Genomic DNA, 13,852 nt, shown 5'->3' with positions numbered 1-13,852 from the left:
TGCATGTGTACAATATCCTATTAATTGAATGCAAATTATAAAAAAGATAAATTTGCCTATTTAATATCTACATACTTTGCATGCAGAACTGCAGACACAGAGATTTTAAAAAGACATCTGTTCATAATTTTCTTTTTATTGACAGAATATTTCAACAACTTTAGGGGAAATACATTGTTAAAACTCTGTTACCAATTGAACCAAAAATCAACCAAGCATTGCCAAGATTATTAATGCCATAATATTTATATGCATTTCTTAATCTGATCATGACATTTTCATTAATTTCTTTAAATGGAGAAGATAGTCTGCTAGTCATTGTCATTATGGAAATAAAGGAACGCTGTATTTAGAATTGATTGTTTTATATGTCACTAATGGATGACAATGAAGTCCAAACTCTTGCTTATTCCTTTTCTTTTCCCCTAAAGTATTTACAATCTGTATTCAGCATTCACTGGGTTGGATTGGAGCACACTGCTTGTTTGTTCTGTATGAGATGGTATTTTTTCCCCTTTGGAGTCTAGACTTGCTCTGCATACAAGATCTTGATGTGATGTTGACAATAACTTCACATAAAATGTTTTGTTCACATCACATTTCATTCCTCGGGGGCAAAAACAACTCTGTTTAAATGGCAAAACGTACCAGACTGTTAAGCTATAAAACTCCGTAAAGGTACCCCTACAATAAAGTGTCACTTTCAATCTAAAGACATTCACAAACATCCCAATCCACTTTGAGTATTTTCATTTTCTGAAGTGCACTCACAAAACTAGCAACGGAGAAGCAATTTAGCTGGAAATATATGATCTATCGTTCTATTGAAATTCTCCGATTGCTTAACTCTCTGCATGTGCCTCTTGTCTTCTTGATGTTCTCTTTACTCCAAAGCACAAAATTCTTAATATTGTTCTCTGAACAACGTATGTGTACCCTACTGAAACTGCATAGGTGAACTATCAAAAATTCTATCACTATGTCCTTAATATAAACACAAGACAAACACGTCATGAGAAAGAAACACCACTAACTTTTCACACACAGTATATGATGCACACATTCTATAAGCCATGGCAGAAACACAGCAAATTGATTATATCAGGCTTCAAGTTCCCTATGCCAGTCTAAGGGAGATATTTCATGGAAACCTGCTCCAGACCTTCTCATTTGCAGAGAACAATTCTGGATCTGATAACTAATGCTTACTCCTTTGTACAAGCACACACAAGCACTCTAGGCTACATTGCTGGGGAGAAAGAAGGAATGAGGTGTGGCGCTGTGTAGTAGAACATCTGTCCTAGTGACTAATCTAGTAAGCTGGTGTAACATAGTGCTTTCCTGTAGCAAGGACGATACCATGTAGTGCAGGGGTAGTCAACCTGTGGTCCTCCAGATGTCCATGGACTACAATTCCCATGTAGTCCATGGACATTTGCTGGCAGGGTCTCATGGGAATTGTAGTCCATGAACATCTGAAGGACCACAGGTTGACTACCCCTGATGTAGGGGACATAGCTCAATCATTTTGACCAGCTTGCCAAAGAACAGATGCCACATGCTACTGTGAAGCAATCCACTGTTTCCCTGATTGCAACTAAAGATCTATAATAGGCAGCTGTAAAATAAAACCTGCACGGACTCATACAGGTTCTGGATAATGAATGGAACATTTGTTAATATCTCCTTATGGTAGCTATTAAGAGTTCTGAGAAGCTCCGTGACAATTGAGGACAGATGCTGCTAGTTACAGCTAGAAAAACAGGTTAAGGATGACAGCTGAAGCAAGTAATTTCCAGCAAAAGAGGAAAAATGCTAGCAGAACTAAGATCATAGATCAAAACGAGGAACAAAGAGACTAACATATTGCAATGACTTTACCAGAACTCATGTACTGAGATCGCAGATGTCCCTTTGCTGGAGAAATAATCATATGGGTTTAGTACACTTTGAGAAGGATTCCTTTTAAAAAATTAATCAAACATTGGAATGGTTTGATTAGTATTAAATAACTGATGGTTTTTAATAACATAAAAGTGGTGCATCCCAGCCAAGGGATGAATCAGATTGAAATCGGCTTTGGCATTGCTTTTAATATCAACAACATGACAACTAGAGCATATCTTCAACTACAAATATGGCAAATTTCTTGATGCTGTAGAGGTATATCTGAAATATATCAAAATGTATGAAATGTGTCAGAAAAGTGATTGTTCACATCAGTTCATGCTGCCAGGTATTCTACTGTGCTTCCTCCAGCAGGAGTATAACTCACCTTGAATCTCAGTATGCACATCTGGATTTGGTTGGGTTCCCAGCTTGCTCTAGCTCCAGGATGGCCTCCAAAGGCTAACCTTACATTCATGGTCCCACCTCTCTCATGATGCTGACTACAGCCACTTACACTCTTCACCTATGGAATTGCACCCAAACCCACTCCCAGAGCTACATAAACCAACCCAGACTCTCATTGCTCAGACCATGGGGTTTGTGGAGCAGGGCTGTGTCTCTTGAGCACTTGCCATGCACACTTGGAGCACAGAGAATGGTGGCAGGAAAGGCATGAGAGAACACTGATCGGTAATAACTGAGATAACATTACTGCTGTCTTTCTAACGCATCCCTAATCAGAACCCTTACAGGAAACATACAAAGGGGTGGCCCCTTTGTACTATCATGGCAAAGGCCTACAACCCAGCCTATTATCCCTAGATTGTGAGTGTATAACTGACTCTTGTCCATGTACACCCTATCTTGGTACTAATCCAACAACACAAACTCCACCCGCCAAGGCAAGCAGATTTACCTAAGGGGGCACGTCCAGGTAGGCCTACTCAGCAGTGCTCCTCATAACATACAATGGAGCATACTCTCAGCAAAGTGTTCCTAGGACTGCATCCTGTGATATTGAAAGAGGGGACGGGTCGAAGCATAATGGCAGCCCAGAGTGACCTTCCCCTGCAGGTGCATCTCAGCAAAGGGATGAATCTAATCGAAATCTAATCGAATGCATTTTCTGATGAGTTATGCCTACCACAAATGAATAGATAGATGGGCCTATGGATTCTTTTACTATTATTAAAAGGTAAAGGTATCCCCTGTGCAAGCACCGAGTCACATCTGACCCTTGGGGTGACGCCCTCCAGCGTTTTCATGGCAGACTCAATACGGGGTGGTTTGCCAGTGCCTTCTCCAGTCATTACCGTTTACCCCCAAGCAAGTTGGGTACTCATTTCACCCACCTCAGAAGGATGGAAGGCTGAGTCAACCTTGAGCCGGCTGCTGGGACTGAACTCCCAGCCTCATGGGCAGAGCTTTCAGACTGCATGTCTGCTGCCTTACCACTCTGCGCCACAAGAGGCTCCTTGTTACTATTATAGCTGCATGATAATATATTTTGTTATGTTTTATGTTTTGTATCAGGACCTTGGGGAGGCAGATGGTGGCTTTTGGCAGGCCTAGAAGAAGAGGGGCAGCCTGGCATGTGCAGACTCCTTCTTGTTCCCAACCTTTGCTTGTTACACTGTACAAATAATGTAAGAGTCTTGGATGGCGATCCGAGGATATGTGTGTGTGTGTGTGTGTGTGTGCGCACGTGCTCTTGCAAGGGGGAAGTGGAAGGTTTCTACATCACACACTCCCCAAGAGCACTGCAAGTGTCTGATAAGCCATGCTACTTGATAGAGGAGGGATTGGATTGCACAGGGTGGGTGGGGAGCTGGAATATATAAGCAATCCGGGTAGTGACTGGGCCTGGGAGAGAGGTAGTTTGAGAGGGTATGCCAGCCAACCCAATGGCTATTTGGGACACCAGCCATCATCAAGGCTATCATGTTCCCTGTAATGCTGTTTGCAGGGGCAAACTACCCAGTCCACCAGCTAGCCTCATGTCCAGCTCCAAATGGTTGATGGTGATGTCAGTGTTCCCAGGGAATGCCTAATACTTTATGCCATTTTGCCTTTGCACCTTATTATCAGCACTTACAGTGCTGGTCCCAAAGGTGGAAGGCATGAGTCTAGGTCCAGCTCTACCTTGTTTTTCACTACCAATTGACTACTTGGCATTTTGGCCATTGTTCCACTTCCTGAAGCACTGACTCCTGCTTTCATTTGCCACACAGAAACTTTTCCTCAGTTGAGCTACTGGAAGGGGGGGGAAAGCCTTTGTTGGAGACACTATTGTGTGGAATGTTGTTGTAGCCCCAATACCTGCAACCCCTTTGTGTGGCAAAAGGGCACTCAACTGCACACAGGGATTCGAACCCATGCCTGTGTTGGTTCTCTAAAATACATTGGTTCCAGAGTTTGTGCTCATGCTATAGGTTTCTGTGAGCGTTGTGGTAATGGCTGATCTTTCCTCCCTATGTTCTGGGTTGAAATGGTAGGCCATCAGGGAACCATGGCTGCATTCACAGTTCATGGTTGGCTGAGTCCATGCATGCAGCTAACTGGGATAACAGTGGACCACAACTGCTGGATTAGTGGCTGTTGCTGGAATTGCTATGGACTACAGTCCCTTAACTATGAGATGAGGGCTATGCAAAGGATTGTTAGCTATTTCTTTTCCCCCTGTGTAGAAGGGTCATAGGTCCTCCCTGTGTAACATAGTCGTACAGATATAGCTACAGTCTGCCTGGCAGGCTCACAGGAAGGGGTGACACTACACAAGGTTGTTGTAAACATAAAATGGAATGCTGTCATTCACCCTGAGCTGCTTGGACAAAGACTGTTGTGTTTACTGTTGTAAATAAATACATATTGATGTGAATGACTGTGGCAGGGACGGGGTCTGGCAATGGTGGTCACAGGTCTCTACTGGGATTCGGTGACCTGCTGGGATTGCAGAGTTATGAACGAAATATCAACTATGATTCAATGAATACCAGTATAAGCATTATTATAAAACTAGATTTAAAGCCCATTTTAATTGAAAATAAAATGGGCGCTAGATGCCATAGGACCCGGGCCCGACTCCAAAAGGCTTCTGCGTAGGTCTGGACTGGGTCCGTGGGGCAGCAGAAGTGCTAATCCTCCTCGCCACAATGGATGACAGAAGGCTGAAGCGGGGCCGGGGCTGGATTGGGGGGAAGCGGCCTACCTGTCTCCGGCGGTGTCGGGTCCTCATGGGCCGGGAGCTGCGGGGACGCTGGTTGCAGGCGGGCCTGAGGCAGCCGGCCACATGGCGCGTCACGGGAGTGGCATCCAAGGCGGCGGGCCCCGGTGGCGACAGCGAGGAGAAGGCAGCGGGCCCTGGCGGCGACGGTGAGTTAGTGGCAGCCTTCTCCCGGCCGCTTGAGCGGCCTTGCCGCGTCTGCGACACGGCGCGGCCACTCCAGCGGCTGGGAGAAGGCAGTTGGGCAGGTGTGCGGGTGGAAAGGAGCAGGGCCGCCACGTCTTTGACAGGGCGGCCCTGCTCCTTTCCCTGCATCGAGGCGGAGGCAACGGCGGGCAAGGAGGCAATAGGGAGGCGCGCATTACCTCCTTGGTCCAGGATTGACACTCGGAGAAGCGAATCAGGAGTCGCTTCGCGGCTCCTGATTCGCTCCTCAGAGTTTTTATCCCAAACAGAGCCTGCCCTATCTCCTCCCCACCAGCCCTTACTGCTTTATTTAGTCCGTGGCGCCGCGGGCGGTTTAAAGATAACAGAAAAAGGTCAGGAAGGGACTTTGTAGGAAAAGCTACTGAATGAGGATGGCAGGTTTTTGGCAGTTTTCAGTCTTCCTTGTTAGATGGGGAATTTCCAGGAGAGGGTTTGATATATGTAGCAACAAAGTCCATATAGCCAGTAGTTCTGTAAAATTAGACATGATCTTTTTAAAATATATGAATAATAATGTGTTGTTCTGCATTTTGGGAAGAAGATAAAGACACAGAAAATGTGGAACAAAAGTCCTTGCATCTTTTGTTTTTGTTAACTGCAATAACTAGGCCTAACCTGGCAGTGGAGAGGGCATATCATACTTGCTGATCTTTCCCCTACTCCCACACACTAGCTGATTTAAATAAATGAGCAACTGGTTAAATGGAATCTGGCTTTATGTTGCGTAATCCTTTAGATTCCATTTCTCTCTCTCAGACACATACAAATTTTAGTTACAGGGAAGTGCCTTATATTTGAAGGGCATTACAGCTCAAGTTTCAAACAAAATTCTTGCTAATAGTCACTTCAGCCATTTGGTTTCTTAAAATGTAGCACAAATGATCATCCATTGAGTATGATTTTTGTTAAGTTATTCAGTTCTTAAGATGTCAGCTGTGGTGATTCGTAGTTTCTACTCAGTTTCTTTCAGTCTTTTTTACAATATAACATCAAGCAGTGTACTTTTTATTCTCTCAGAATAATATTAATAGCTACCATAATACATATATTGCAGTAATGATAGATAATACTCGACAATAGAGACATTTCAGTAAAGCATGGAAAAAATCACTTTAGGCTTGAAAATGGCTGTATTTTACAATAAGATGAGAGGGTGCAGAGAAGAATAATGAAGATAATCTGGGGCCAGGGGCCAAAGCTCGGTGAGGATAGGCTGAGGGACTTGAGAATATTCAGCCTGGATACGAGGCGGTTAAGAGAGGACACGAATGCTGTCTTTAAGTATTTGAAAGGTTGTTACTTGGTGGAGGACAGGGAGCAGTTCCTGTTGGAAGCAGATGTAGGATCCATAGTAATGAGTTTCAATGATGTGTAGTACCAGTTAGAGTAGTACCAGTTAGAGTAGTTCAACAATGGACTCGGCCACCTAAGGAGTGAGCTCCCCCACACTGGTAGTCTTTAGCAGCAACTAGACTTATGGATGCTTTACAATGATTCTGCATTGAGCAGGGGGTTGGGCCTGTATGGCTCCTTCCAACTCTATGATTCTAAATATTAAAATTAGCTTGTGCCACTACAGAGTGGAAAGGAGAAATCTGAGGACAGATATCAGACAAATACTCTACCCACCTTCTAAAATCACCAATGACTGCAAGGTCATTCTGCCAACAAACAGCCCACAGGCCTGAGCCCTCAGCGGCTTTCCACCTGAAGACAGAAAAGCAGCCTGCCACTTCCTTCACGTCATCTTCAGAAGACGACCATTTCCCATCAGACTTAAGTCTTTCAGGACCAACTTTTCTCTCTCAATTTTTCTCTCTTCCCCTCCATGCACATCATTGGCCATTTTGGGAAGGGGGGGGCAGGTCAACATGACCATATATAGTCATATCATCCAATAAATATGTAACAAATTAAAATATATATATATTAAAAATTAACTTCAGGAAACCCTTCCAGGGTTGGTAAGAACCCCAGGGTTTTACAGAAAGCCTGCCCTAGGTTTATCAGTCCTGGGGCACAATGTCAGTGGGGCACACTTCTAGTTTTGTACCTGAGATTTTCCCCAAACAGTTCCAATCTGAACTGTGCATGCTATTTTCCTTTTACTGGTGGACAAAGATATGTGGTCCTCCTGATTCTGTTTTGGCTCATAGACTCCTTGCTTGCATGCAACTAGCACTTAGAAGCAAGAAAATCAGTGCTACAGTAATGCCACTCCTATCACTATTGGGGACACAGTTCCCTTGTAAAAGCCACACCCTTCATCTGCTATTCCAAAACTGCTGATGTGAAATTGGCATCAGGTCTTGCCTTTCTGATTAGGTTTGCTTTGTGTTGCTGCTTCACGTGTCTGACCTATATTTTGACCTCCTTAACCTTTTAGTATACCACATTAACATATTTTCCCATAGCTGCCTTATTTCTCAGAGTTTTTTGTTGCCTACCCAAACCAAAGTTTCTCCTGATTTTTAGGATCTGACAAAGAAATAACCAGAAGTTGGGCATAATTATGGATTTAGATGTGGATTGTGACAAGGGTTGTATATAAGGTAAAGGTAAAGGTATCCCCTGTGCAAGCACCGAGTCATGTCTGACCCTTGGGGTGACGCCCTCTAGCGTTTTCATGGCAGACTCAATACGGGGTGGTTTGCCAGTGCCTTCCCCAGTCATGACCGTTTACCCCCCAGCAGCAAGCTGGGTACTCATTTTACCGACCTTGGAAGGATGGAAGGCTGAGTCAACCTTGAGCCGGCTGCTGGGATTGAACTCCCAACCTCATGGGCAAAGTTTTCAGACGGCTGCCTTACCACTCTGCGCCACAAGAGGCTCTTGGGTTGTATATAGAAAGGCATTATTTTCTTTCCTATCAACCTGCAATTCCCAACCCCAACATATAATTCTACTTTTGCTACCACCTTGGGAGCAATGGTCTATTTAGCTGCAGAATAGCCCCTTAAAACCAAACAGTCATTCCTTTTCAGTAAGTCAGCTTGGAGCAATCATACCCATGAAGTCATCCATCAGCTATAGAGGAATACACTGCCAACTTCTTACATGTAAGTATACTTTACTGCAGTTCAGAGGAATAAGGCACAAGTCAAAAGAAAGCACAATAAAATCACCATTTAACAAGGCAGAGAGAAGCAATTCCATGATACAGATTTGTTTCAACATTTTTAGAAGAAGAGTTGGGTTTTATACCCAGCTTTCCACTACCAGATGGAGTCTCAAAGTAGCTTACAATTACCTTCCCTTCCTCTCCCCACAACTTACACCCTGTGAGGTAGATGGAGCTCAGAGAGCTCTGACAGGGCTCCTCTACGAGAACAGCACTGTGTTTAGCCCAAGGTCACCCAGCTGGCTGCATGTGGAAAAGCAGGGAATCAAACCCAGCTTGCCAGTTTAGAAGCTGCTGCTCTTAACCGCTACACAGTTCCTTTAGGATTTGGCAGTGTATTATGAGTTTTATTGTTTTACTGATCCTGGTTTTTATTAACTTGGTTCTTCTTTGTTTTTTTGGTGCTGTTTATTTTTTACATATGTATATTTTGTTGTTTTTTATACTTTTATATTTTTAGCAGTTCTTCACAGCATTGGACACTATAAGCAGAGCATGGTTTATGCACATTTCAAACATATAAAGTGTTGTTGCAGAGGTCTACCACATAATAGGCTGTCATTTCTCCTATCCAGCTGGGATGGAGCATGGATCAAGAAAACTAGTAACCATAACTCATGAGCCTTCAGCAACAATACTTTCAACAAAGTGTGCTTTGGGTTATTACTAGGGTTGCCAGGTCTCTTGCTATGGTAGGACAATCAGTTACTCAGTTAAATGGTCAGTTTAATTACATGGAGGGGAAGGATGGTTTTAGGTCAACCCCATATGTAACTAGAATAAAATAACTACTGCTGTGAAAATACTACTGTAAGTCCATGACGACCCCCAATCGCTGTTTGGTAGACCAGAAAGGGAAAAAACTGCCCCACAAATATCAGGTGATGAGACAGTATTATGTCATTTCCATGCTAAACTCACAAGAGATATCCTGCCACTCTAGGATTTGGTGGAATCCAACAGCAATGTGATCTCCATGCCCCATCCTCAAAAGCTCCTAGTTATTACACTTTTTATTGCATACTGATAACAATGGGGAAAACCGCAACAGAAAAAAAGAGGGAATAAGAAAAAGAAGAGAGTACATAGAGATGAGGCGAAAGATATACAGCAGAAGGGGGTATCAGCTGTACCTTCGTTCATTCTAAAATACCACATAAAGGTGAGCTGCAGCTCAAAATCATTCCTCTGCATATGGAATACATGTCCCTTCCTAGGCTGCAATATTAGGTGATCTGTCATTTATGCAGCCCTGAAGTGTCACAGTACTTTACAGTTTGGGCCCAAAGAAGTCCAGCACCAGAAGAAGAAGGGTCAATGTACTGCTTTGAGTCTTGAATGTACGTGTGCGGGGAAGTAAGTTCAAGGAGTACAAGGTGGAACAAAACCACATGACAATCGCTGAGATGGTGCATGATCCCAATTTAAATTTCCAATTTAAAGTCCAGGTATTCCTCTGCAATCTCCGGTAATCTAACATCACCTAAATGGCTTCACCCAGCTCTGAGAACCTCATCACACTTTCCTTTGATATATAATGTACTACACATATATATGCAAACATAACTGCATAAATATGCCAAAGCTAGGCTAATAAACTAACACTAGAAGATATTGTCTCTCTTCTCACTGTCCTTAAAAATGTAATATTCTTTTCTAAGCTCTGTATCCGGGGGGCAGGCAAGATAAGGTCAATTGGAGTACTTGTTTTTATGGGCAATGCTGCTGGCTCTGAAGAGGCCACAGTTGCTCAAACATTGCAGCTTTCCTTTCAAGCTTCTTTTTTGAGGAAAAAAGACAGCAAGCATACACACATAGACCGTTTATGCACTGGAGGTTTCATGCCAGGCTGCAGGGTGGAGTTTTAGTCATGGCAGGTTGCCCCACCTCTTCCTGCACCCACACGGGGGAGCATTTGGCCCAGTGCACCTCATCCACCCCCTATCTGTCCTCCTGATAGGGGGATGGGGCAGTGAAGCTCCCAGTGCATAAATGGTCATGCAGAGCATCTTCATCACTTGTTACAAAATGTGTGTGATGGGGAATAACCGCTTCCTCCACCTCTTGAAGAAAAGCACAGCCTATATTAAAAAAAAAAAAACTAATTGAACTCATTTTTATAATTTGAAGCGTGCACTGAAAAAATTCACACAATCAGGAAAACAAAGGCAGCAAGAGAGAGCTGGGGTTTTTTTTTTTTTTGTAGCCTTTTACTACCATTAGCCTTTTACTACCCCAAAGAGCCCCAAAGCAAATGCCTTTCCCTTTCTCTCCCAACAACAGACACTCTGTGAGGTGGGTGGGGCTGAGAGCGCTCTAACAGAATTACCGTGAAAGAACAGCTCTAAGAGAACTGTAACTAGCCAATCCTGGTTCTCCAGATTAGAGGCCACCACTCTTAACCACTACACTATACGACAACATTTATTGTATATAGCCAAAGGACATTACAAAACATAATTAAAAACAATATGGTACAAATACGAATAAAACAATATTTCTCCAATATTGCGACCATAAAACTGTAAACGAGTGCTATTTGAGTTACAATAAGAAAAACATGGTGTATCAAGGTGGGGACTCCTGTAAAAAAGCTTTGGCTCAGATTTTCCTGGTGGCCAGAGCGAAAAGTGCCACCCTATATGAGATATCGGGGTCGACATCTGATAACAGATAGGTGACTTTGTCAAGATCAGAAGTGGAGTATGAGTTTGGTTGTAACTTGGCAAGGAATTTACCCCTGGGTTCGGAGTACAGGGGGAAGCCAAAACATAGTGGGGCAGGTCCTCCACAGATGGATTTCCACATATATACAGGCGTTGGGCTGTGGGTAAACCAGTACACTGCACTGGCTCTCCGGGGGAAATGGCGCACAAAGGGAAAAGGAGCAAAAGAAAATACAGAACTTACCACTTCTTCATGGGTAGCATTTTCTACATTTATGCCATTGACCTATAATAAAGTCACATGTGAGATATTAGGTAAATAGCAGGCTTCAAGAATGGGAAAATAGTGACAAGCTTGGATCAACTATATAGAATAAACTGACCTGCATTACCGCATCTCCTATAAATAACATTCCGGATTGGTCCGCTGTAGAATTATAAAAGAATCACACATTAATTGAGAGACTTTAAATTATGACAGATTTTGCTACAGCAATTGTTTCAAGTACTGTTCTTGTAACAGTCATTTCTAAAACTGCCTCTCTTGTAAAAATGCCAGTAGCATAGCAATCATTCAGTAAAGCTAAAGAGATTGGTACCAATTCTAAGAAAATTAAGAGAGCTACTTTCCAGTCACAAAAGATTACTTAATATGGAATACAAATGTCATTTCTCACTAATGATGGATTTCATCAAATTATGGAAGAATGGTGAGTCATATTTTTCATTAGCTTTGGTAAGGCAATAAAATAGGAATTTTGCATCTCTTGTTCTTTCCTCCTGAAAAGATGTGCAAAGACTACTATAATCAAAGGGGATGCACACAGAATTTAATAAAGCAATTTGGCATGAACTATGAATCCACTTCATTACATAGAGAAATGTAATTTATCATTTCCACCAGTAATTTACAAAGTTTCACCAACATGAAATTAGCAGGAATGTCACCTTGCCAACAGCACACATACCAAAGTACTATGCAGTATCTTTATTCTTACTGTTTTTTGAAAAGGTGACATTAAAACCAATCTTTTATCCAGACCAGCCAAAATAATATAAAATAATGAATACAAGCTTTTGAACATCCCAGAACATACCTATGCATTTCATTCTGACCCAGTGGTTCATCAAAAGTTGTTTTACAGAATAGCAAAAATCTAGATTATTAATGACCTAGTTCACATATGTGTTGCTGCTACCAACAGTTCAGTGTCCTTAGTTCATATTCTTCTGCATTCACATGGAAGTCTACATTTTTATACTTAATTAAAATTGCTACCACTCCTGAAACTGAGACTACTGTGACAAATATTCACAACAACCTTTGGCATAAACATGCATTTTGTTGGCTCAGACACAAGTAAAAACAATACATAGTGCTAATCTCAATATGGAGACAGGCCATGTGAGAACTGCTTATTTGAAAACATGATATTACCCTCTCACAAGTAGAGAACTTTTGAAGTTGGAGTGGTTTCAAAAAAGCATTACTCCACTATCATATAAATTCTGAGGAAGTCATTAGAGTGGGTTGTCTCAATCAGGGTTTCACAAAACCCTGGGATTTATTGATGGCCCTGAAAGGGTTCCACAAATGGGTGGGAGTTAATTAATTTGTGTGTGTGTATATATATATATATATATTTAAATTTGTTAAACATTTATCAGATGATATGATCATATACAGTTATATTGATCCACTCACCCCTCCCAATATGGCCAATGATGGGCCCAGAGGAGGTGGAAAGGGGAGGGGCCCCAAGTAGGCATGTACCCAGCTATGCTTCCTAACCATATTCTGCATGACCATGCCACTTCTGGGATTTCTCAAAGCGTGAAGAATGTTTCAGGGGTTTCTCAACGATAAAAATATTGAGAAAGGCTGCATCAGAGGCTTGGCATTATCAAACAACTGCATTGCACTACTGCCATTTCTTTATATTCAGGGAACAGTGTTGAGTGATCAGGTGATCATGTAATACTGAAAATAATAATAAATAAATAAATTTATATGCCATCTTTGTCAATTGACTTAGGGCAGGTAACATCAGATGAAAACAAATAGAAATATTGTTGGAAGAGAACTGGAAGGGTGGGATAGAAATAACAATATTATTATTAAAAAATAAAATATAAATAATAAAAAATAACATTTAGCTGAAGGGAGCGGTGGTTCGCCTTCTCCTTAAAAAATCATAGCTGGATCCACAGGACCTGGCCAGCTACTGCCTGATTTTGCATCTTGCATTTCTGGGTAAGGTAGTTGAAAGGGCTACTGCGGACGAGTTCCTGGCATTCTTGATAGAAACTTCGGCTCTCGACCTATACCAGTCTGGCTTCCGTCCTGGCTACGGTTGAAGACAGCACTGGTTGCCCTGCTAGATGATCTCCAGCACCAGCTGGATTGGGACAGGTTGGCCATTCTTGTGATGTTAGACCTGTCAGCCACAGTTACTGGTCCACCGCCTCGACGGGATGGGGATATGGCGTACATCCCTTGGTTGGCTATGCTCCTTCCTCCAAAACTGTACCTAGAGGGTGGCAGCGAGTAACAAGTTATTGTGCTCCTGTAGTCTCCCTTGTGGAGTCCCTCAGGGGGGTGGTGCTATCCCCACTCTGTTTAACATCTTTATGCAACCTTTATGACACCCAGCTCTATCCCATCATGGACGGCCACCCAGTCTCCCCCTGGAACCATTTGCCAGATGTTTGGAAGTCATGGCTGGATGGCATAAGCACAGTCGC

General features: G+C 42.7%; 1 protein-coding gene across 6 annotated transcripts in view; it reads right to left on the bottom strand.

The window, feature by feature from the left end:
* Positions 1-13,852, bottom strand: part of SNTG2 (syntrophin gamma 2) — a 349,056-nt gene that overhangs the window by 156,028 nt on the left and 179,176 nt on the right. For all 6 annotated transcript variants that reach the window (XM_077309803.1, XM_077309812.1, XM_077309826.1 and 3 more), the window contains 2 exons: positions 11,491-11,534; positions 11,352-11,393 (listed from right to left, as the gene is read on the bottom strand). In XM_077309803.1, coding sequence (XP_077165918.1) covers positions 11,352-11,393; positions 11,491-11,534 — 86 coding nt within the window. The remainder of the gene's footprint in view (positions 1-11,351; positions 11,394-11,490; positions 11,535-13,852) is intronic.

Source organism: Paroedura picta, chromosome 1 (genome assembly GCF_049243985.1).
Source record: "Paroedura picta isolate Pp20150507F chromosome 1, Ppicta_v3.0, whole genome shotgun sequence".
NCBI classification, from domain to species: Eukaryota; Metazoa; Chordata; class Lepidosauria; order Squamata; family Gekkonidae; genus Paroedura; species Paroedura picta.
The sequence above is the reverse complement of the archived record's forward strand: the minus strand, read 5'-3'. Positions and strand labels throughout refer to the sequence as shown.